General features: G+C 41.6%; 2 protein-coding genes across 2 annotated transcripts; one reads left to right on the top strand and one right to left on the bottom strand.

The window, feature by feature from the left end:
• Positions 1-661: 661 nt before the first annotated feature.
• senp3b (SUMO specific peptidase 3b) lies at positions 662-12,564 on the bottom strand. The gene is made up of 11 exons (XM_076289104.1): positions 12,411-12,564; positions 10,761-11,549; positions 10,418-10,570; positions 10,203-10,314; positions 9,755-9,902; positions 7,736-7,783; positions 7,226-7,303; positions 6,864-7,001; positions 6,674-6,757; positions 4,201-4,251; positions 662-1,255 (listed from the first exon to the last, which is right to left on the bottom strand). Exons 2-11 carry the CDS (start codon positions 11,509-11,511, stop codon positions 1,145-1,147), a joined length of 1,674 nt encoding a protein of 557 aa, XP_076145219.1. The 5' UTR covers positions 11,512-11,549; positions 12,411-12,564; the 3' UTR covers positions 662-1,144.
• A 1,206-nt stretch (positions 12,565-13,770) lies between these two features.
• tnk1 (tyrosine kinase, non-receptor, 1) lies at positions 13,771-23,248 on the top strand. Its single transcript, XM_076289096.1, has 14 exons — positions 13,771-14,044; positions 16,610-16,788; positions 17,048-17,118; positions 17,213-17,407; positions 17,574-17,726; positions 17,944-18,221; positions 18,398-18,524; positions 18,728-18,874; positions 19,068-19,162; positions 20,649-20,858; positions 21,123-21,187; positions 21,444-21,922; positions 22,216-22,311; positions 22,607-23,248. Exons 2-14 carry the CDS (start codon positions 16,626-16,628, stop codon positions 22,745-22,747), a joined length of 2,220 nt encoding a protein of 739 aa, XP_076145211.1. The 5' UTR covers positions 13,771-14,044; positions 16,610-16,625; the 3' UTR covers positions 22,748-23,248.
• The last annotated feature ends 221 nt before the right edge of the window (positions 23,249-23,469 follow it).

The following is a 23,469-nucleotide window of genomic DNA, read 5'->3' as shown; positions in this document are numbered from 1 at the left end:
ACACATCCATGTCTAGATATAATTAGCCATTGTTCTTGTGTATCACACCGATCTGGTTCGGTTTGAATCCTACCCTATCGTTATGCTCCATATTTTACAATTTTCCTGACGATTACCCTGTGGGTTGCCGTAGGTTTAACTTTGCTAATCCTTTCTTGTGCAACAGTTCTAGGCCTATATCCTGAATCATTATAACACAATCTTAATTTCAGTTATGGCACATATTGCACATAATCATCAATATTTCATAGTGACCTCATATATAGTATTTGATTCAGTCCTCATCACCTAGACTGGTTCAACAAACCACCACATCTAACAACCTGGATCTGATACAAGTGAGCAAAATCATGTAACACCTAGTATATAAGAGTAGTTGTAGATTGCAGTGTGCCGACAACTACTCTTCTTTTCTTTGATAAGCCTTTTTTGTCCTGCACCTGGCCTCAGTGAGGTGGGATGTGCATACAACCACTTTGAAGACACCTAGTATATAAGCCTACACATTAAATTAAATCCTGTAGTTTACATTAAGATATAACACTAGGCTAGTAGACCTACACATTAACAACCTATTAACCTCTTCTCAATGCAAATGAAAATTCATTAACATATACATCATTTTGTTCAGACAAATAAGCATAATGACATCAACTAGGACTTCATGAGATATGATTTATTTAAAAATAAAGTCGCACACATAACCATCTTGATCCATTTCCACATTTCTTACAGTAAGCATAGCGACATGTGTACGGACATGGAGAAAAAAAAAAAAACAAGACCTAGAGGGAAAAAACAAAAAAACAAAAAAAAAAAACACTTGAACCCCTGTGTGACTTCTCGATCCCCCAGTAGCACGGGTCACAACCCTGTCCAGAAGACCTTTTGATGAGTCTCCTTACGGTGTCAACATGATGACAATAACAGTTGAGTTGGCCTCTGTCAACCACAAAGAAATAGACAATATATATATATTTATATAAAAACAAAAACATAGAAGGTGTGGATGGGAGAAATGGGCATGGTCAAAGGACCAATCATCCTCTGTGTAGAGTCTCTGGTTTGACTGACAAAGATGTAAGAGTTTTTTTATAGTAGGGCTCTGCTCGCAGCCAGGGGACAAAAGTGTCTCACGCAGACATTACAGCGAGAGCCGGCAGTGGCACAGTTCTTTGTACATAAGTCGCCTCAGTTTGGGCATGTCCATCTGACTGAAGCTGAATGGCTGTCCCAGGGCCAGACACTTGCAGTACTGGAATTAAAAAAAGAAGATATTTTTTATTAGATATAATTAAAACAACAGAATATATACCATGCTGTCATACCATAAAGGAGATATGCATTAAGGCATAACATACAGTACTAAAACTTCAGTGTAAATAGACAGTAGATAGGTAGTGTAGATATATCAGTCTTATACCACAACAATTCATGACATATAATTGAGAAATTCTGATTAGTTGATGTTATGGTTTGATTATTAGATTGACTGCATGAAGAGAATAAGCATGTTCCTAGATGAGACTAGAAACGATATCCTTGTTTACAAAACATCACAGATGAGGTGAATAATGTTGATTAGCTTGTAACAACAACGCTTTTCAAGTTCTGGGATATAGTAGATGGGTGGTTAATAATCTGTTGTTTTAGTCCACATGCTGTAAGTGGGAGACGTGCAGATGTAAAGACCTGTGCAACTTTTTTTACAAGGGCTAAATCATTACGTCCAGACAACTGGGTTGGGACATCTCCAAAATGGCAGGGCTTGTGGGACAAACCATGATCCAGTGACAGGATGTGGGCACTGATGGCACGAGGGCAACGAAAGGTACCCCTCCCCCCCCACGTCTGGTCCGAACCGATAGAAAAGCTACTGATGCACAAGTAGCAGAACATTTTTTTGTCAGTCAGGAATGTGTGGCATGGGGCTGCCGTCCTGCAGGCTGGTCAGAGAGCCGGTGCCAACCCCTGTCCACCATCTAAAGTGAAAGCTTGAGCTTGCAAGCATCAAAAATGGACCTTGTAACAATGGAAGAAGGTTGCCTCGTCAGATTAGTGACATTTCCTAGTACATGTTGTGCAAAGCCTATTTACCAGGGGGAGATTATAACAAAAAGATACACTGTCAAGAGGCCAAGCCAATCAAGTGAGTATGATGTAACATTCCCAGGCAGTGTTCCACTGGGAAACCAAAAGCCTTCATCTGGATGTCAATTACACGTCTCACCTAAAAATCTTTTTTTTAAGAGGGTACACCCCTTAATGACAATGGGATTCCCTGATGGCATCCTACTCTTTCAAAAAGATTGTATGCCCTCCCACAATGGACACATTGCTCAGGAATAGTTCAAAAGAACTAACACTTTCTAATGCATTAGAAAGGTGGCCATAATGTTTTGGCTCATCGCTATATGCATATTTTTAAGTGTCTGTCAAACACACTAGTTCTCAAACACTGGAGACAAGTGTATCACTCAACGCACTAGTACGGTTTTTCACACTAGAGGAAATTAAATAATCGAAACACAGGACTTTGCAGACACATAGATGCAGTGTGGTGGTATTTGCTGGTCCTGTCTAAGACAAAAAACACATGATGAGTAGACCAACACTGAAGTTTAAGTATAAGTATAAGTATATATACTTTTTTGATCCCGTGAGGGAAATTTGGTCTCTGCATTTAACCCAATCGTGTAATTTAGTGAAACACAAACAGCACACAGTGAACACACAGTGAGGTGAAGCACACACTAATCCCGGCGCAGTGAGCTGCCTGCTACAACGGCGGCGCTCGGGGAGCAGTGAGGGGTTAGGTGCCTTGCTCAAGGGCACTTCAGCCGCGGCCCACTGGTCGGGGCTCGAACTGGCAACCCTCCGGTTACAAGTCCAGAGTGCTAACCAGTGGGCCACGGCTGCCCTGTTTATTACTAAGGATGGGCATTTAAAGCAAAAATACTATTCGGCTGAGAGCTAATTGACTATCCGAGACTCCTACGCAGGAAGAGAGAGAGAGAGAGAGAGAGAGAGAGAGAGAGAGAGAGAGAGAGAGAGAGAGAGAGAGAGAGAGAGAGACCCATTCACACTTAACTTGGCAGTTTGCAGTGAATCTTATTTTCAAGGAGTTCCAAATAGAAGTTTTTGATAGCTTTAGCAGTATGTCATTGCATGTTTCTCCTCTCTGCACAATTGTATCTAATCTCAAAGCATCACACACGTATGGTAGTTATGTATTCTGTGGTTGTTTAATGGAGGCTAGCAAACCCCCTTCAACTGCCTTTCCTCCACTTTCTTTCATACACTTTCTTGCAGCATGTTACTAGCTACCAGGAGAGGTTAAAAACATGGGAAAATATATTTCTTCAGGCAACACTTATGATGAAATGTTAGAATTTTAAAGGGATAGGAAATAAACATCCTCATCTCTTCACCCTAATGCTGGTTACGAATACACTGCAACAAATGCACAGAGTATTTTTGTTGGTCTTTGGAAAGGGAGCTCATAAACAATGTTCAGGCAGCTCTTTTCTGTGAAGTGACTGTGCGGAATACTCGCGGGCCTTCTTCTAAAAGAATAAAGCTTACAGGCACGTGCACACACACACTTACAAAAACAAAGAAACAAAGCAAAAAAAAAAAACACAAGCTCAAACCTCAGACATGCAGTAGATAATGTGTGCATGAAAACATTTCATAAAAAGCTTAGATGGATGCTATGTTTCTTCCGTTACCTCAGAGTTGGAAACAGAAATGTAATAAATAAGAGCAGGAGGAAAGTCTTTGGTGGACTGCAGTTTATCTTTCAGTGAATAGATTACTCCAGGGGACTAAAAGTGCGGTACAGGAGTCAAAAAGAGTACCATTTCCCCTCCCTTATGGGGGGTTGAAAGGCCTGGACGCCTTCCACTGCCAGTGCCACAGCAAGGAAAAGAGCTGATTCAACATTCTCATAGCAAACACCTTTTCCCCTCCACAAAGAGGTGTTGTCCCTGGCAACCACCTCACTCAACATGCCCCAACATTAGTTCTAAACATTCTCTCATTGCATAGTATGCTCTTTTCAACTGGGACTGATAACATCAATCTTAATTTCTGAAGCGTTAGTCATCTTGAGGTTAAAATGTGACCACATTGTTGCCAGAAAAGGGAACAATGTTTCTCAATTTTTAAAACAGGTTACATGAGAGGGCTGAGACCTACCTGGAGAACAAATGCTCCACAGTCACTGTCGTTGTTCTGTCTGGCCACATTCTGTAATAAACATTTGACATTTATTGATTCTTTCTACAGTTATGTGTATAAAGCAGAACACAGAACACTACCACCATGCAATCACAGAACACTACGACCAAAAAAACCACTACCATGTTTTTTTTGAGGCCTCTTAAGAGTATACAGCATGGGAGGTGATCATATATTTTGATTACAAGTTGAAATTTTTGTTCTAGTGGTGACTGAGCAAGTAGTGTATGATTCACTTGTAATTCAACAAATTACACACTAATTGCACATTAAATAAGAGGAGACTTTAATACCATGCACATCCTACAAGCAGACATAGCTGCATGCAGACATCAGGATGCTCTCTGTAAACGAAATCCTTACAAATCCAGATGTTTGTGAACCTTCTAAAATCCTTTCTGTAAATGTTAAAAAGCGTTAACTAGTCTTATTACACGGCTCTTCACAATGCAAGTAGAACGCTCCATTGACTTGAATGGGATTTTTCAAAGTTCTAGCGGTCATTATTTTCGACTAGAGGACCTCTGAAAAAAATAATGACCGCTGTCAATGGCAAAGGAGTTTGCGCTTCTAATTCAGGTCTTTCATATCTCTCCGCAACTACTGGAACTTCATTCTTCAACTACTGGAACTTTCAAATAAGTCCCTTCAGGGCGGAACAAGACCCCTCCTCTGCGCGTCGGGGTCCGGTTTGCCCTGTCGGGACTTATTTTCCCAATAATGACTGGCGTTCTATACATTATCCCTTACAATCCATTTATGCTTGATTATGAACAATTATATGTGTGAAACACTGACATGGTAATCAGAAATAATTTGTTATTAAAATGTTTTAACTAAAACTACTAGACTTTTAGTCAACTATAACTTGACTAATAAAATTATATTTGAATGACTAAATATGACAAAGACTAAAAAGGCCTTTTCATCACAAGACTAAGACTAAATGGAAAAAAAGGTGACAAATTTAACACTGCGCTGAATTCAGCTCTAATTAGAGGCAAATAGGTTTACATGGCAAGAGCGGCGGTGTGCACAATCATTTGTATACTTCCTTCTCTATGTGTTTCATGCTAAAATGAATTCACCCTATTCCATTTTCAAACATGTCAAATGTGACACTATGAAATCGCTTTGTTTGAATGGAATGCAACATGTACATGTAACCTGGCTTAGGGCTGCACTACAAAGGCTACAATTACTCGTACAGCTGTCCAAATGGCTAATCTGGTCATCGTCCTCCTAATGTGACAGGCAGTTAAGCTCACTAAATAAGAGTGCTGTATTTCTTATGCACTATGTATGCTCACCAAACAGAAGTGGCCCAACTTAAAGCGAAATTTGAAATATTTGGATATGTGGAAATATCACAATTAGATATTACTATATATTAATCGTTCCGCCACATTCTAGGATGTCGTTACTAATGGAATGCCTCTCAAAAATATAGTAAAAATAATGTTAGAAATAATTGTCAGAAATAACCATCTCTGTTTGAAATAATTTGTGCTTGAAAATATGTCAAAGAATCCTCCATTTGTAGGAATTACAAAATTTGCAGCATTGCAGCTTGATTGCATCATCATTACATAGTTCAGTGGTTGATTACTTACTAAAGATTACTTTTACGGTCAACCAATATTCCATCATCTTTTTATTTGTTCTGCACCTCGTGAGGTTTCATCTCTGTGAACCAAATACTTTCATTGCATGGCCAGTCTCAGGTATGAGGATATGCAAGGCATCGGTTTCTCAGACTAGATATTATGATATTCTTTTCCAACCACACAGTTGTGCATAGGGCCCTCCTGATTCTCTGATAAATGAAGAAAACAGGCTATAAAGCAAACTGCCAAGTAATGGAATACACTACGGATTGATGCAGTATCTTTTTTTTTTGGAATGAATCTGTATGAAGACACATTTGCATATACGAGAGGTAATTTAAGCTGTTTGCAATGACACTTTACATTTAGTTTAAATCTTGACAATTAATGGGTTTGGTTGTTGTTGGTGGCGTTATTCCATCCCTTACTATGCACAATTATTCCCTCGTGGTTGAATCTCCTGTGTTGAATCTCTGCATTTCAAAATATTGTGACGTAGAATGCTACAAACAGCTGCTTACGATTGTTTGTAAACAGGCCTTAGTGAGTTAGGAGTCCTCTCGACTACTTCTAAGCTGTCCCAGACTTAAGTGCTACTTTTAAGGCTAAAATACTTCAGGAATTACTCTTAGTCAAAAATATTAGGAGTCGTAAAGTTACGACTGACACGCCCATTATTTTTAGGAGTTTCTCCTAAATTTGACAGCTAGGAGCTCATTTCAGCCTTAAGATTCTTTGTGAATACAGCCTCTGATGTCATTATTCAGAAGAACATCTTAAACTTGAAATGTTATTCATTTATTAAGAAATCAAAGTTCACTCACCATTTTAAAATAACCCTTCCACCCAGTCATGAAATCTCGCCGTTGTTTCATGAAAGCCTCTGCCAGCAAGTACTTCGCAATGTGCTGCAACGTGCAGAAAAATGATTTCATTTACATGAAGGAAGGAAAGAGGAATCACACCCAAACAGAATGCAAACACACAAAGTATTTCCTAAAAGGTGTCCATTACCTTTGGACAGCGGTTGTTTAGGGTCCGCTGGGAGTCAAAGTAGGTGACAGCCTTGCGCTTGATATCAACGCTCACCAAAGACCAGTGCACCTCCAGGTGAATGGGGATCAACAACAGATCTTTTTGGAAGATGTCCACCTGACCAAGACAGTATTGTTTCATATTGAGCCAATTACAGTAAAATTTCAAATAAATTGGGCATTTATTTTCATCTCTAAGAGAAGCGAAAAATTAGTCTAACATTTTGGATCATTCTTTTGATATTCCCAAGCTTTCATAGTTTTAAACCCTTTCAGCATACATTATACAGGAGTAGAATAGTATAGTATGGAAAAGATAGTATGGAACGTAAATGTCCTTACATTTTTCGTCCACCTTTTCACGCCATCATAACCCTTTGTCCTCAACTTGTCATAGAAGAAACTGTTAAAGAAATGAACCTGGGACAAAAAAAGAAACACACAGGGGATGAAAACAAAATAAAATATAATATAATAAATCAATAAATATTTCTATTTTTCTATTTTCATGTGGAGTGATGAGTACCTGACACTTAGAAAACACTGAGCAAAACAGACAGTGGGTTACTGTGTGTGACCATAATTAATACAATGAAATTCTGCAACCTGTGAGTAAATTAGGTGTACTGAATCAAGCAAGGTACATGCTTGTTGATAAACAGTTGACAGATGACCGTTAATAAAAATATGAAAATGGCTGATTGGTACTTCCTGATTCTGCCATTTTGACCAGTTCATAGAATCTATAAACCCTTTGTCATATAATCCCGCCATTTACTAAATTCAAACAAGTTCCTCTGAAAACCCACAGACTTGACATGTTGTTGGATGGCATAGCGATTGAATTCTCACCTTCTCAGGCACTGAATCCATCACAAGATCTCCATACATATTCATAACCTGATGAGAAGAAATGAATGAATATTACATAATTAAAATGACTGAAATGGGTGGTCTCTAGTGATCGAGGTGAAAGAGAACGTTGGTGTGACATTCGCAGAGATCTATTTTAGAACATCCATACATGATTACATAGATCAAGGACTGCCTAATGGGCAGACCACAGTTTGTGAGGTTACAGAGCTCTACGTGTTCTGGTTTGGTTTGAAACATGGGGCCCAGGGCACAGTGCTGTCTCCCCTCTTTTTCACTACCTACAGTACATGACTCAGACTTAGAACTCTGAATACTGTCATCCACAAAAATTCTTGGATGATACTGCCATTGTTGGGTGAGTGGAGGGTGGTCAGGAGGAAGGGTACAGGGGCCTAGTGGACCACTAAGTGCGGTGGTGTGGAGAAAACTTCCTGCAGCTTAACATGGCCAAGACAAAGGAGACAGTGGTGGATTATAGCAGGAGGGAGTAGATTTCATCATCACCGATCTGCATCAGTGGGAGTAACGCCTAGATCAGTAAGTCCTACAAATACCTTGGCATTCATCTGGATGACAAGCAGGAACGGTCCATAAATACTGAAGCCATCTACAAGAAAGGCCTGAGCCGGCATAACTTCCTGAGAAAGCTCAGGCCGTTCAATGTTTGCAACAAATTGTTTAACATGTTCTATCAGTCTGTTGTTGGCGAGCACCGTCTCCTATGTTGTGGATTGTTGGGGAGAAGGCATCACAGCAAAGGACGCAGACAGATTAAGATCATAGAGGCTGGACCCAAGCTGGACAAACTGGAGGAGATGGCGAAGGACAGAAAGCTAGTGAAATTCCCTCAAGACTCCTTCAACTCAGATGCCCTAATGAACGATGTAGGAGGTAATTTGTTCGAGGGGCCCTCAGACTGTATAACTAATCTGCTTTTGTCAGACCTGCTGACATTAAACTGCTTGTGAACTAAATCTGCCTTGACTACTTACTTATACTTCATTCTGCAGTGTCTTTTGTGTTAACTCTGCAGTGCGATTTTGTAGTTTTTATGTCTTATTATTAGGGTTGGGTATCGTTTGGGTTTTATCTGATACCGGATCTAAATCGATACTTTTAAAACGGTGCCGGTGCCAAAACGGTGCCTGAACCGGTACTTTGTATTTAAAATAAAATGGTCTAAAGCATGAATTGCTTTTTATTGATAAGACAAATTGGAACATGAAATTGAACTGTTATATTTAATTTACTATCAATATCTCATTGCTTCTAAACATAATACATTTAAATGTTAAAGCAGCTTGCCATGGATGCACACACAATGGTAAGCTCTGCTTTCAAGTTTATACAGTGTGGGCGACTTGCCATAAGGTATGTTAAAACCGCTTGCTATGGAACTGCCCGGTCATGGACAACGGCATTTTCAAGCAACCTAATCTAACGTCAAGGGACTCTGCTTTCACGTTCATTCAGTGTGTTCCCAAATTCTTCAAGACATTTAATGATGTTTTCCCCCATAACACGCAGTAATTTTAAACATGTTACATAATATGCCGGTGTTGAAGTGTTTAGATTCCCAGCGCTAGGCATTTTAACAGCAACTGCACTAACAGGCTACCCCATCAAAGCAGCTTAATTAGCGATAACGTACGGAGATGATGCTGTAGCCTCTTTGACAGCTCAGGGATATCAATGCAGAGGTATGTAACCTACATACGGTATTTGTGTTTTTGCAAGCTAACTTTTAGCATGATATTCATATCACATACATGAAAGAATATCATGTCATATTAGAACCATGTTTCGGTGCCCAACCCTACTTATTATATAGTATTATGTCTGCTTTTTGTCTATGTTGATATCTGAATTTTTATATGTCTGGCTACTTTAACAATGTAAATTCTCTATGGGGATGTCATTTAGACATCTATGTGTCGGACATTAACAATAACCCGCAGCATGGAACTACAAGTTGGACAGGGGCGTTTGCTGTACCTGATCATTCAGCCAATTCTGCCCATACAGAGTGCTGAGGTCATCCATTGTGAGGATGTGCCGCTTATAGTTGACACGAAACCCTCGCACCATGGCGGTTCCAGGTGACCTCTGGTAGGCTTGAATTACGGACTGCACTGTAGCTTTCCTGCAACACAAAGAATTATAAGTTAAGTGTGGAGCAAATGCTTTTATGAAAAGCGACATAAAAATCTTGAATTATCTTTATCTAATAACCTTCTTTGATATGGTAAAATTAAGTTGTCTTTATTTTGCTTTGTAAAACAGCAAAAAACACAAAAAGCATGGTTAACATGTAAACTGAATTTTCACACTCAACTTTGGCATGTAAAAACAATTGTGCAATCAGAGTGTAAAAAGCCAATTTAAAACTTATGTCAGATAACACACAAGACTGGAAGGGTAAAAAACAAGATTGCTAAGTAACCTGTGTGGCTGGGAGAAATTTTCCTTGAAGATGTCTTGCAGTTTCTCAACCACATCATCAATATGGATGGGAATCAGGCTTCCGTACTGCTGCAAAGACTCATCGAGAATCCCTGTAAAACACGCACAAAATAAAGAATAAGACAGTGAGCTAAGGGAGATCGATTGAGCCTGATTTTATAGGACATGGACATAGGACATGTAAAATGCAAATACCATGTAGGCATGTCATGTGCTCTTCTGTGAGCGCCATCTCTACAGGCTTTGGACGCATCGGGGTAAAGTCCTGGCCTCCGGAGTCCCCAGTGCTGACCAATGAGCTGGATTGCGAGTCACCGCGGTAACCATTGAGTCCGTATAACCGTGATTCTGTTGAGAAGTGAAAAGGTTAGGGTTAATTATTGCAAACAATTGCAAAACGGGGCACATTTGGTCCAGCAACTATTCCTGACAAATATATAAAGAACATGAACAACAACAACAACAACGAAGCTCTGCTTAAAGATAATTCAGTGGTATTCAAAGACCCTCAGAAAAATGATGTAAATGGAGTACTCGCCTGTCTCACTCTCATCCTTCCTCTGCACTTCGGCTTGGGAGTTATTCAGCCCTGGGTCCCGTCGCTGGCGGACGCCATAGGTGCTGTGCTGACGCCACCTCCTCACCCTCCTGTGTCCCTGCATCCCCATCCTCTGAGCTTGCTGGCGCCACGTTTTCCAGTGCTGTGCGAGTCGGAACCGCAGGCTGCTGCGAACGCGAAGCCTTCTCCAGCGCCTCAGTCGACGCAGCTTGTGTGCGGACAGCCTTGACCACAGAGGCTGCTCAGGCGAGTCACCTGCTAAGAACTGAACCTGCTCCTCCGACAGGGGCGGTGTTGATTGTTGTTGCCGCAGTTGGTGATCTGTGAGGGACCCTAACGGTGTGTCATGTGGGGCTTGCCATTCTTCCACCCCTTCAAGCTCTTCCCACGCAGCTGCTTCGAAGTTCACATCCTCCTCCTGTTCTTCTAAATCATCGTCATCTTCTTCTTCGTCTTCCTCCTCCTCGTCATCTTCTTCTTCCTCCTCCTCCTCCTCCTCGTCGTCGTCCCTCCAGTCATCAATAGTCTCCGGGTCCATGTACTCGGTCTCATTGACCCTTTCCTTTTGCCCCAGTTTGAGATGCATTGGACTGGACACATGGTTGGGTGAGGAGGCATCCATGAGGTGCCCTGCAGGCATGCCTGCAGCCCCATTGCCCTCCTGGCCCACACCCAAGGCCAGCTCTCCTTGCCAGCGGTTCTGTGCCAGGCTGCCGCTGCTGTCTCTCATCGTCCACGGGCACCCTGCAACCTGCGCCAGCTCGCCACCTGCCATGCAAACGGAGAAAGTGAAAGGAGAATATATTTTTTTTCTCTTTCCTTATGCTTTGCGGCAAATATCACTTAGCTTTAGTTAGCCTGGAGTTACAGGTCTGGTAAGTGCAAACTTTGATGAGCTTAAATAAGCCCTAATAACTAACGTTTCTTCCAAGCACTACACAACGTTGACTGTTACCCGTATTTTGCAATGCAACAAATTACATTGTTGAAGTACATTTCTGCACTTCCGTTTCTCGTGGAGTTCATTTCATATACCTCTTACTGGCACAATGGTAGCTACAGTTGGCTAACTAGCTAGGTAGACACTTGCGTGGACAAGAGAAGTCAATTAGTTGGTTAATCTTAAATGGACACTTAGCGTTGCTATCTAACACCAGTTATGGCTTCCATACGGCTGCTAGAAGCGTATGGTTGCTTTGTTTGCCGAATAAATTAGGCTATAAGCATGTTGTGGCTATAACATTCATCTATTATTAATATAACTGACTGCTTACTCCATAAAGCTAATGAGATGGCTAGCTAACAGGCTAACCACATATCTAGATTAGCTGGCTAGCTAGCTTGAATAGTGTAAACAACAGCTAAACTACAGACCAGTCGTTTAGCTACCCCATCGCTTCTTTGAGGTAGCGAAATACAATATAAATAAGGGTATTGAATGCATTTGAGACCTAACAGCTAGGTGCATCAAAATCCGTGCGCTGACCCCCCCGGAGTATTGACCACGTACCTGTACAGCTCACGATTGCTAGCTAGCATAATTTCGTGCTAGCCTACTAGCTAAGCATGCATAAACATTACGCCCTTTTGGTGTGTGTGTGTGTTGAATGTGTGAAACGTCAAACTCACCGTCAAAGGGCAATCTTTTATCAGAATACGGTATAAAATAACAACTATAAAAATCGCTTCTGACTTGATGGGAACGCAATTGTGGAAGCGATCCAAAACAGACGCTTCTAATTCAACCTCATTCAATGAACACCGGCGCCTCTTTAAAACGAAGGCACGCGGTTTCCGTGGCGCTTTACTGATGTCATCAGCCTATATTGCTATGAAAGATATTTAACTTGCCTATTGAACATGTATAGCGTACTTTATTTTATCAACATTGGTCTAGTGTTGTGTTTTTTGTTAATTCATTCACTGGTTTAAAATACCATCATCAGGCCTTGACAATCTTAATCCAGTTCCCTTTGTGCTTTGTGCACATTGTGCTTTCTTCAATAGCTCGCAGTAGCAGACAAAAAAGAACATGCACGATCCAAAACAAGTATTCTTTTGATTGCACATGAGTCATCTGTAGCCAGTGGTTAGTATGAGACTGAATGTGATGATGATGTTGGCTATCCCTGGGACCCAGTTCTGCTCTGCATGTCCTAAATAGGCCTTATTCTATGGCTATTAATTCTATTTTGCAAGGGATATCGGAGCTGAATAGGCCCACTTTTTGACATCAATGAACTTAGAAACGACCCAAACAACCAACAACAAGATAATGAGCAGTTGCAATACTTTGCGAGAATTTGGATATGACCTGGGGTCCTGAAACTGTAAAGATATGTATCTCTTGCTCATCTGTGCTTGCGCTCATGTGCCTAGATGATTTTTCAATTGGACAGGTAACAAGACATGTAAAATCAATCCACCAGGGGGCTTAAAATGAGGGAGAGTTTGGTGTTTTTTTTGTTTTTTGTTTTTTAAAAGGCAAACTTGGAGCACAAGAACACGTGTTAAAAAGGCATCAGTTCAGGTTACCCTGAACAGTAGTCCAAGGACCCAATAATTCCCGCGTGCAGGGAGATATAGATCCTGTTTGACAGGCTGGGCAGGTGTTGGCAAGGGAGAGAGACTGCGCCTTGCTATTGCGTTTGTCTCTTATCCTCCAGGCAGTTTCAGGCTGTGAGCGCACAAAATACACAATTGTCCAAAATTACGCATGTTAGATGGTGCCCTATACAGACACACTCACTCCCCCCCCCCCCCCCCTCACACACACACATACACACGCAATTATAGGCTACATATTAAACATAATATTTATTCACCAAAGTGATATTAATTATGTAAGTAAGCAGACTCAGCGAAAATGCTTTGAAAGTGCTTTCGAATAATGGCCTATCAAAACAGTCTATTTGAAAGAACCCGACCAAGTGCGGACTGAGGAGACGTGGGGGAGGAGAACACAGAAAGAGGGCGGATGGAAATAAATACACAGGTAGTCAGCCGTGGGAATGCTGCATGCTATCCGGAGAGTTCGCTTTGGATACCGGGGAGTTTAATAGCTCAAACACCTGTTAGTGGTCAGCCTTGGTCTTAGCAAAACCAACGTTTAAACCTCTTGGACGGCTGTATCCTCCTACTCAGCAGAAGACAGAAAGGATTATAGACATGCTTTGACGAATGTCTGTGGGGTAATTTACCGTCGAATATGCAATGGGACTAATGAGAACACGGAAATGTAACAGGCCTTCTTCTCGCTACAGGTAGGTTATGACTATGAAACAACTCGAATGATCTAGGCCTATTTGCAGACCTTTAAACTGCACAGTATCTCTGTAATTGTTGGGTTTGCCCGCAATAACAGGTTACAACAATTAGAAATCCATACATTTTTATTTTCGATACAAGTTATCGAAAACAATGCATCTGCCAAATGATCATCAACATAGCTTTAGTATAGCCTAGGCATGACTTAGGCCCTACGTCTTAGTGTCTTACAACGTCTGCTGGTCAACTTATGTATTGTAGTGAAAACATATGTTTTACATACCATCTTGTGCGTGTTTAACTTTAACTTTAGTGTCATTTGTTAATTTGTGTACATTTTGAGGGCCTAACAAATGTTAACAGATATGCTACAATGGAAACTGATTTGAAGGACAACTTTCCACAGGAATAAGGACTATTGTATGTTGCCCTAATAATTCAATGGCAATTCTATGTTTATTTTAGCCTGAGACCAAAAGGTTTCAGGTCAAAGTACCAAAAGTGGTAATAGTCAATCAATTTAATATCAAAATGAAGCCTAATTGAATTGATCTAATTATAACTGTGCCACAGTGTGCATATGCCCATACATGAAACTCAATGTGCGTATTAATTTGTTAACAGTTGGGATTCAATAAATTACATTACACATTACACATTATAACCACACCGGTGGGACTGAGAGAATACGGTGTCATGAAACTTATTCGGATGATAGACAAGAGTAGGCTATGAGGTAGCCCATGAGAGTTAAGGTGAAGCTACACAACTTGTTTCAATATAGTCTATACACTTCACTGCATCTTTAAATGAATTTGACATAATATCCAATACAATCCCAGGCTTCTTGATGTGGTGATCTTGTCACATCCATTACTACCTGCCAGAAGGTTGAAAGGTTGACAAAATGTGTTTACATAGTCCTGTGTGTGAAGTTAAAGCTACTGAGTATCCTTGTCTTTACTTATGTGAGTGCGCTAACTTTGGTTTGCTCTCTGGCTGAGTTCAAATTGAAGAATGTTCTATTCTGAATGCTATGGCCACAACCCCTTTTTTGATGACGAACCAGTGATAAATGAAAACATTGACGACTGTGAGTCACTTCAAATGAATGTTGTGTCTGGTTTGTAAGCAAATTATTTTCTTTTCCTCTATAGAAACTATAGCTCTTTTGTTAAATCCACTTGTTGTGGAACTTTTCCAGGGATCACATTTCTAGTGTTTTTGTATGGGTTGTCGTTTTGTTTTCAGCTGTTCCCAGTTTAGAAGAGTAGCCTACTTGTTCAAACTGAATGATGACTTGAGTTGGGAATGATCTGTTTGAGTAGTCCTTATTGTCTAATTCAGAATGTAAAGGCACTTTTTGATACATAACGAAATACATTTGTATTAAGTATGGACAAATTCTGAAAAGGCTGTTTGATAATGACAGGCATGTCATGTGACTAACTTGCCGGTTTTTCATCATATCCTGCATGATATACTGGGTGTGGACTTATGCACTGGGTGTGCAGTTTCGGTTGCAATTTGATAATGTTCTTTCATACCGAACTAGCCATATGTTTGAGACAACTTTGTGTCTTCTTCAGCTCTCTCAAAGCGGCTTTGATTAATTATTTGTAGGACAGTAGGCAAGAGCACTGCAGCCTGGTCTCTTGACAACCCACACACAGGAATGTTGGACTCCTGCCTTCATGTCCTGATAAAACTTAGCAAATGAAGGCTTTATTGCCGTTTAGTGTTGTGTAAAAGTCCATCAGGATGTGAGAAAGCCAACATGTAACAGGAATTGAATCCCCCCCCCCCTAAAATTAAAATGATAAACTTTCATTAAACTATGGAACCACCATGTCTATCCTATCAACACCTTAGGAACCTTAGTACTTCTCCTTTACCTTAGTAATTTCTGCATTATCTGTTTTAACTATGCATGATATTTTACATAACATTTTTTTTTGCACTTTAATGCACTGGTAATTCCTTGGAATTGCATTTCTAGTTTAATTATTACACTAATTTAAACATTTAGATGTTTATCTAACAGCTAATGATAATGCTCAAGGCTTGACGTCATTGTAGGGTAATTTGCTGTGTGAGTAACTGAAAGCAATTCTGTTATATTCAGGGTTGTTGGTCTTACAATGATAAAGTAATTATCATTGACAAAGGATAAAGGTTATGTAGAACATTCCTATCACTTTAAAGACTGAGAACCCATAACTTTAGACCCATGGCTTTTGGTGCAGTTCCAAGTTTTATTTGGGTAAATCTGTACAAATAATATTGAATGTGTAGTTTCCACATTCTCTCAATTAGTAGTTTAGTTAGATATTTACTTTTTGTACTTTTATTTTTATTCAAAGCGACTTACATACCGCTATGTCAATTATTGCAAGGGCTAGTCTCCCCAGCAGAACTTAGGGTTAAGTTCCTTGCTCTAGGGCAGTCGGCAAATTAACCCAACTGTTCTGGCTGCTGCATGCTAGCCCAGCTCCTTAGCCACTATGTTTCCTTAAGCACGTATTGCTACTAACCTCAGGGATTCTGTCCTGTGCTCCAAGTGTGTAGGATGATGTCATGGTGATGGACCAGGACACTCAGTGGCTGTATCAGCTCCTGGCGGAGGTCCAGTTAGAGCGGTTCTACCTAAGGGTTCGAGACGGACTGAATGTGACTCGGATTGAACACCTGAATTATGTGAAGGAATCTGATCTCGAACAGATTGGCATTAGCAAACCAGGTCAGTACTTTCTTGTTATGGTTGCAATGCTGTTACTAATGAAAAAGTAGAACATCTGTGGTATAGACACCAGTGATGGTACTCACTAGTATGAGGTGGAACACAAAGCCAACGGAGTTGTAACTCCTACTTATTAAAACTAAACATTAGTATGCTAAGTGCTATGCATGTGTTACTAGGTCATCAAAATATAGTGTATCAAAATATTCAAGCTCCAATAAGTTATGAGCATTTGATCTTTTTTTTCCCCCCCCTTTAGGACAGCGAAGACTTTGGGATGCCGTTAAGCGTTACAAGACCAATGCACGTCCACGCTCATGGATGGCCAAGGTGACCAGTCTACTCCTTCTTGTCCTTCTCTCTCCCTATTTGCTTTTGCACTGAACTGAACTACTTGATCACTCTTTCCTTGCTGTCCTGGCAGGTGTTCAGCGGTCGTGGCCCTGAGGGGAGCGACCAGTGGAGTGGCAGCGGGTCGGGGCAGGGGCAGGGTCCGGAGATGGGCCGAGCTCTCACCTGTCTGATCCAGGACAGTGAGCTGTCACTGGGGGAGAAGCTGGGCTCAGGCTCCTTTGGGGTGGTGAAGAGGGGCGAGTGGCACACCCCAACGGGAAGAGTCGTAAGTGTGTTTGGGCTGATTTGGGCGCTTTGATAAAGCACTTAACTTCAACTGTTATCATTTGGGTAGAATAAGCAGTGCAACTGTGTGCAGGCATGTTTTTAACGCTACATAGTTTGCATATTTTATATAAAGTGCACCTGTTAAATGTTGTCATTTTATATAGATTCCAGTGGCAGTTAAATCGTTAAGGAACAGTCTTTCCAGGCAGACGGACACACTGACCGACTTCTTACAGGAGGTCACAGTGATGCAGTCCCTCGATCACCCCAACATTATTCATCTCTATGGTGTGGTTCTTACGCAACCTCTTAAAATGGTAAAATAGCTTTCCTCCAGCATTTTATAGAGTCCAGTGGAATTTCTTTTTAAATACATAAAAAAAAAACTGTGACGGCTACTTTCACTTCCTGTGAATACTGTGTGTATTACCCTGTTCACCATAGTGTGTTTTCTTTATCTGATGCCTCTCTGTAGCAAATGATTCAATTTTTGATTTTGGTCTTTTGCATTGACTTTGGCCCCTTCTCTCCAAGGTGACCGAGTTGGCCCAGTTGGGCTCCCTGTATGATATGCTGCGCTCGCGTCAGGGTGAGTATCCACTTGCCCGCCTGTGGCTCTTCAGCACCCAGATCGCAGCAGGAATGGAGTACCTGGAGAGCAGGCGTTTCATCCATAGAGACCTGGCGGCCCGGAACGTTCTGTTGGCCTCCAGGGAGCTGGTGAAGATTGGAGACTTTGGCCTGATGAGGGGCCTGGGGCAGGATAAGGACCACTATGTCATGACTGCACACAAACGCATCCCTTTTGCCTGGTAAGAAATTAAGAGATAAAGAGAGCGAGAGTTGTCACTGGAATTGTCTGGGCCCCCTGTATTTTGTCAAATCATACATGCTTTTTGCATACTTTAATTTGTTATTTATGCTCTCTTTCTATCACAGTATTTGTGAGCGATGGTTGAAACCTTTCTTACTTTCTCTCTCTCTCTAGGTGTGCTCCAGAGAGTCTGCGAGTGGGCTCTTTCTCCCACGCCTCAGATGTGTGGATGTTTGGAGTCACACTCTGGGAGATGTTCACATACTGTGAGGAGCCCTGGCTTGGTCTGTCAGGCAGACAGGTGTGTGTGCGCGTGTGCATGTGTGTGTGCGTGCGTGTGTGTGTTCAGAGAATAGTACATGTGTGTCTGCAGTAATACCAAAAGTTATTTTAGCCAGTATACAGTATAGGTATCATGTTGAACCTGCTAAACAATCATGCATTGTGGCCCTCCCCATAAGTGAATGTGCACTGAACAGGTGCTCTCACCTTGTGTGTGTTCAGATTCTCTACCGTGTGGAGAGAGAGGGAGATCGGCTGGAGCGACCCACAGACTGCCCTCAGGAGCTCTTCACTGTGATGCGGAAATGCTGGGCCTGCAACCCTAATGACCGACCCACCTTTGCGGAGCTCACAACCCTGGTGGCTGATGTCAGTAGGACTGATTGAAGAACTGATTTACATGACTTGCTTTATGTTATTATATATTTGACAGTCTACTCAATATGGTAAAATGAATAATGGCTGTCCAAAAGAGAAAAGAGAAAACAAACCATATAGTAGAGGTCATTTGTAAAGGTCTTTTTGCCAATCTTTTTTTTGTATTCTATATTTCTTACCACAGGCAAAGCCTATGGAGGTTCGTGTTACTAGAGACTTCACAGAGCACAGAAAACTTAGCCTACTGACCAATGACTCGGTGACAGTAATAGACCACGGGTGAGTAAAATATTGTGAACTGAGGAAAGAAAGCATGCGATGAATGACAGAGAGGGTTTGTTGTTAACCTACATGCATCCCCCCACTTTCTTTTTTAAATGCCTGCCTGAATTTACCACATACCACATACCTACTATAATATGGCTTGGCTCTAATCCCCACATTCTTGCAGTTGGATGGTGCTTGGTGATGAGGGGCCTTGGAGACTGCTTTTGATGAGGGGGCTGTTAACACAGTACTAAGGCGAGACAAGAGAAACGTCTTTTGAGCTTTTTCTATGTGGTGCTTTAGGGGCTCCTGAAGCCAGAAACACAAGGACAATCTTTAACCAGCACCTTTTCTGTTAATGAGGCCTTTTACGACTGCTGGCAGAGTAGATTACGTGTTTTTTCTCTCCTGAAATTGGCAAGTGGCGTCAAATGCAGGGGATGGACAGAAATGTCAGAAATATCTTCAGAAACTGAATATCTAGTGACTCTAGTGAAAATAGAGTAGACCCACCCTTTGCCTTCAAAACATTTATTTCAAGGAGAGCAATCATACAAATGACTATATGGTATACTGGGGTATCAAAGCCCAGCCCTTCTAGAAGGCCAGTCTTCTACTTTTAACAGGGGTGATGAAGGAAGGGGAGATATGTAGTTCATACTCTTTGCTCCTGCTCTCACCATAAAGGCTCTTGATTTCTTCCTTTTGATCCTAGTAAGTCTTGTGAAATGACTCCTCACCATCCCATTCAGTGTTAAAAGCCTTATCTGGCTCACACCAACATAAACTTGCTCAGTTTTATAACAGTAAAGAGGAATTGTCAAAAACCAGCCATGTTTTTTCTGTCACTCACCCAGCTATATTTGGTGTTTTTGTGCATGCCGTGGACCAAAATGTTTTTTGAATAGTGGCCCTGCCTCCTACTCTGTGAGGGTTTCTATAGGTATGGTTCTGTTATATTTTGTACTGAGTTACCAAGCGAATATCTGTCCCTGTCAGAGGCACTTGGTATGTATATTGTCCAAGACCTCTCTGTTTTGTACACCTTTAGTTGTGTACACCTGTTTTGTACACCTTTAGTTGTGCCAAAGCAAACCTTTCTCAAGTACTTTTGTGCCTTTGAAAATGTTGACATCATTACCGCTGGATGTGTAAATGTATTAAGATGTGTTTGAGATTTCACAGTCTCTCCTTGACTATACAGTGTGTTTTAGATCGCAGGTATTCATTTTACATCGGTACTGTACACAATTCTATGAGTGTGTATAACTTGGTTAAACCTGAACCCCATATTGTAACCGTGGATATTTGGAACCAATCTCTTCATTTGTATCCTACTTGTTGCCTGTTTGCTTGTTTCAAGTGTTGCACTAAGTGTTTTGAGACCGTGGTCCATGGTGAAACTACATTTTAAATAACAATAAATTGAATTGAATTGGACACAGGGACACAGTAAATATTCTGGTGAAGACGTTGTCCTCTGGTCTCTCTGTGGCAGGCTGGAGCTGAGTGAGTGGAAGGGGCAGAACCAGAGGACCCTGAGCATCGGCTGGTTCCCTGCAGCCCTGACCGTCCCTGCCGTCCTCTCGGCCCCGAACCCCTCTGGAGGAGTGCACATCTCCAGCCCACTGAGGGGAAGCCTCCAGCACACGGGGCACGGCGACACCCATCCGAGTCGTAGCTGGGGGACACCTGAGCGCCTGGACGAGTCAGTGACACTTTAATGATTAAGGATTGGTTTAAAGTGCCAGCGGTATATAAATAGATTATGCATCGCAACCTAATGCAATCCAAATGGGAAATGTATATGGGAATCTTAAAGTTCTTAGAGTTATTTTATTTTATTTAGTTTCCATGTTTAGAATTTACCGTTCACACTGTGTTTGCTTGTCATGTTGGTTTCTCTGGCATTCACTATAAATTCATAGGCTTTCTGTTGGTTTGACTTGTTTTTCCATAATGTTATTTACAGCAGCACAATATGGAAGGTTCCACTGGCCAAGGAGAAGGAGGGCTCCAACCTACAGAAGATGTCAGGTCAGAAAAATAAACATCAGAGATAGAGCAATAAGAGTATTCAGAGCAACAAATATTCCAGACCCTTTATGATCCTAGATCCTTAATGATCAGGTTTTGTATTTATTCATTATATCTATTTATATCGTTTAGTCACTTGATAGTTTTAGCAATGATCTATTAATATAGTCCAGGTCAGACAGTTAAATATTTAATATATCCGATTAAATATTTAATATATCCCAAATTAATACAGACAGCTTCCTCTGTCTTGCAGGAATGTCCCGGAGTTTAGAGTCAGTCCTGGGTTCCCAGCAAAATAAGGACCGAGGGAGCCACTCAGGGGGCAGACCAGACGCCCGCAGGCCCCCCATACCCGCCTCTATTGCAGGCGGTCACTTTGTTCAGGACCCCCGCCGTTTCAGCGAAGCGAGCATCGTGCCCCCGCCGCGCCCACCTCCCCCGAACTTCAAACCGTCAAAGTACCCGGTGTTGGTGCGCGACCGTCGGCATGCCGCAGCCCAAGGCCCGCCGCAGATGTGGGCTCCGCCCCCACCTCAGCATCCACAACTACTGCAGCCGCAGCCGCAGCACGGCCCTGGAGGTGGCAACCTGGTCCGAATGGCCCCCATGGCTCGGTCATCCCCTCTGCTGGACGACGGTGGCGGCGGTGGCGACAAAGACCGGGAGAAGGAGAGATCACAAGACAAATATCCACCACACGTTCAACTGGATAAGGAAGGATTAATCAGACAGGTGATTGTTTTTTTTTTGTGTTTGCCATGGTTGCTGTAATAAAGTACACTCGGAGTACACTGAAGAAGGGACTACTCCGAAACGTGTCTGTGCAATAAAACATTTTTGTATGCAAAGTGCGGACTTTTTTCTCCTTTCCGACCAGTTATATAAGTTTGGCCCAGCACTCTGAAAGACAAAAAAAGAGACTGAGTAAAGCCTGCTCCTACCATACAATTTGCTGTAATCAAGTTACATGTGACCATACACACTTTCTTCAGGTAATTTCTACATGCTTGTGTGTTATTGACCAGGTACTCGAGGCGGTACATGGAGCGACCAGTGAGGATGCGCGAGCGGCCTTATTCAGAAATGAATGGAACCCTGTGAGGGCTGAGCAGCAGCTAAAGGTAATTTTGCACCCAATTCATTTGGATCTATGCATCATTTCATTTCATCATAGAAAATGAGTTCCCGTATTTTATGTTATGCACTTTCCAGTCTATTTGTGTTGATACAATTTGCGATAAGGGTTTAGATAACTCTTTTCGAATGAGTGCTGGCTTAAAATGTCTGCAGTGTCATTTCTGTGCCTGTGTTGAACATGTTATTGCAACCTCTGCACCTTTTATTGACACTGGTTATTTTATGCCCCACCCACCCCACTGATACTCATACATGTGCTCTGCCATTTTGTTGCATTAGATGGAGCAGTTGTACTTCATGAGCTTGTGTTCTAAAGAGGACTGCTACAGAGTCCTTTCCAGACACAAGTGGGACTTGCAGCAGGCCAGTCGATTCCTCCTCAGGATGGCAAAAGAAGGAAGAGGAGTAGAGCGTGTGTAGAAAGTCGGACCATACCAGTAACGAACAAATGGACATCATACAAACAAATGTGCTGTTTTCCATTACAATTTGAATTATATTAACTTTTTTTACCATTTTTAGCAAATGTCTTTTTCAAATCCAAAACTAGATTTTATTTTTTAATCCAGAGGAATTTGTATATAATACTGACAAAGCCTTCTGCACTGTATACATGGGACTTGCAGAAGGCCAGTTGAAACCTCATCAGGATGGCCAAAAAGGAATGAAAAGGAACAGAGCGTGTGAAAGATGCCAAAATCAGACCAGTACAGAGCGAATGGACACATGCTGTTTTTCATTACAATTTGAATTATATTAACTTTTTACAATTTTTAGCAAAGATGTCTTTTTTTAAATGAAAACTTTAATCCCAAGGAATTTGTGTGTATATATACTGACCGAACCTTTTGCACTGTATAAATTTGATCAATTTCAGTGTAATATAAACTAACCATGTATAAAAAATGTCTGGTGACTTGTTTCCACATCTGTCCAAGGGGGGGCAGTGCGGAGTCTGTTGCTGCTTTTCTCTCCACCCCAGGCCACACCCACAAGTCCTCCCTCAGACTAGTAAAATCCTGTACCGCAGCCAAGTCCGTGAGCCCACGCAGGGTGGAGCCAACATAACAGTTACAGATACCTCGGGAGGGAGAACACTTTCTCCTCCCCCGCCATCTTTTAACATTCAAACACATCATACG

Source organism: Alosa pseudoharengus, unplaced genomic scaffold (assembly GCF_046254945.1).
Source record: "Alosa pseudoharengus isolate Yale_2024_CS ecotype anadromous, Long Island Sound unplaced genomic scaffold, YU_APseudo_1.1 YU_APseudo_1.1_scf_17, whole genome shotgun sequence".
NCBI classification, from domain to species: domain Eukaryota; kingdom Metazoa; phylum Chordata; class Actinopteri; order Clupeiformes; family Clupeidae; genus Alosa; species Alosa pseudoharengus.
The sequence above is the reverse complement of the archived record's forward strand: the minus strand, read 5'-3'. Positions and strand labels throughout refer to the sequence as shown.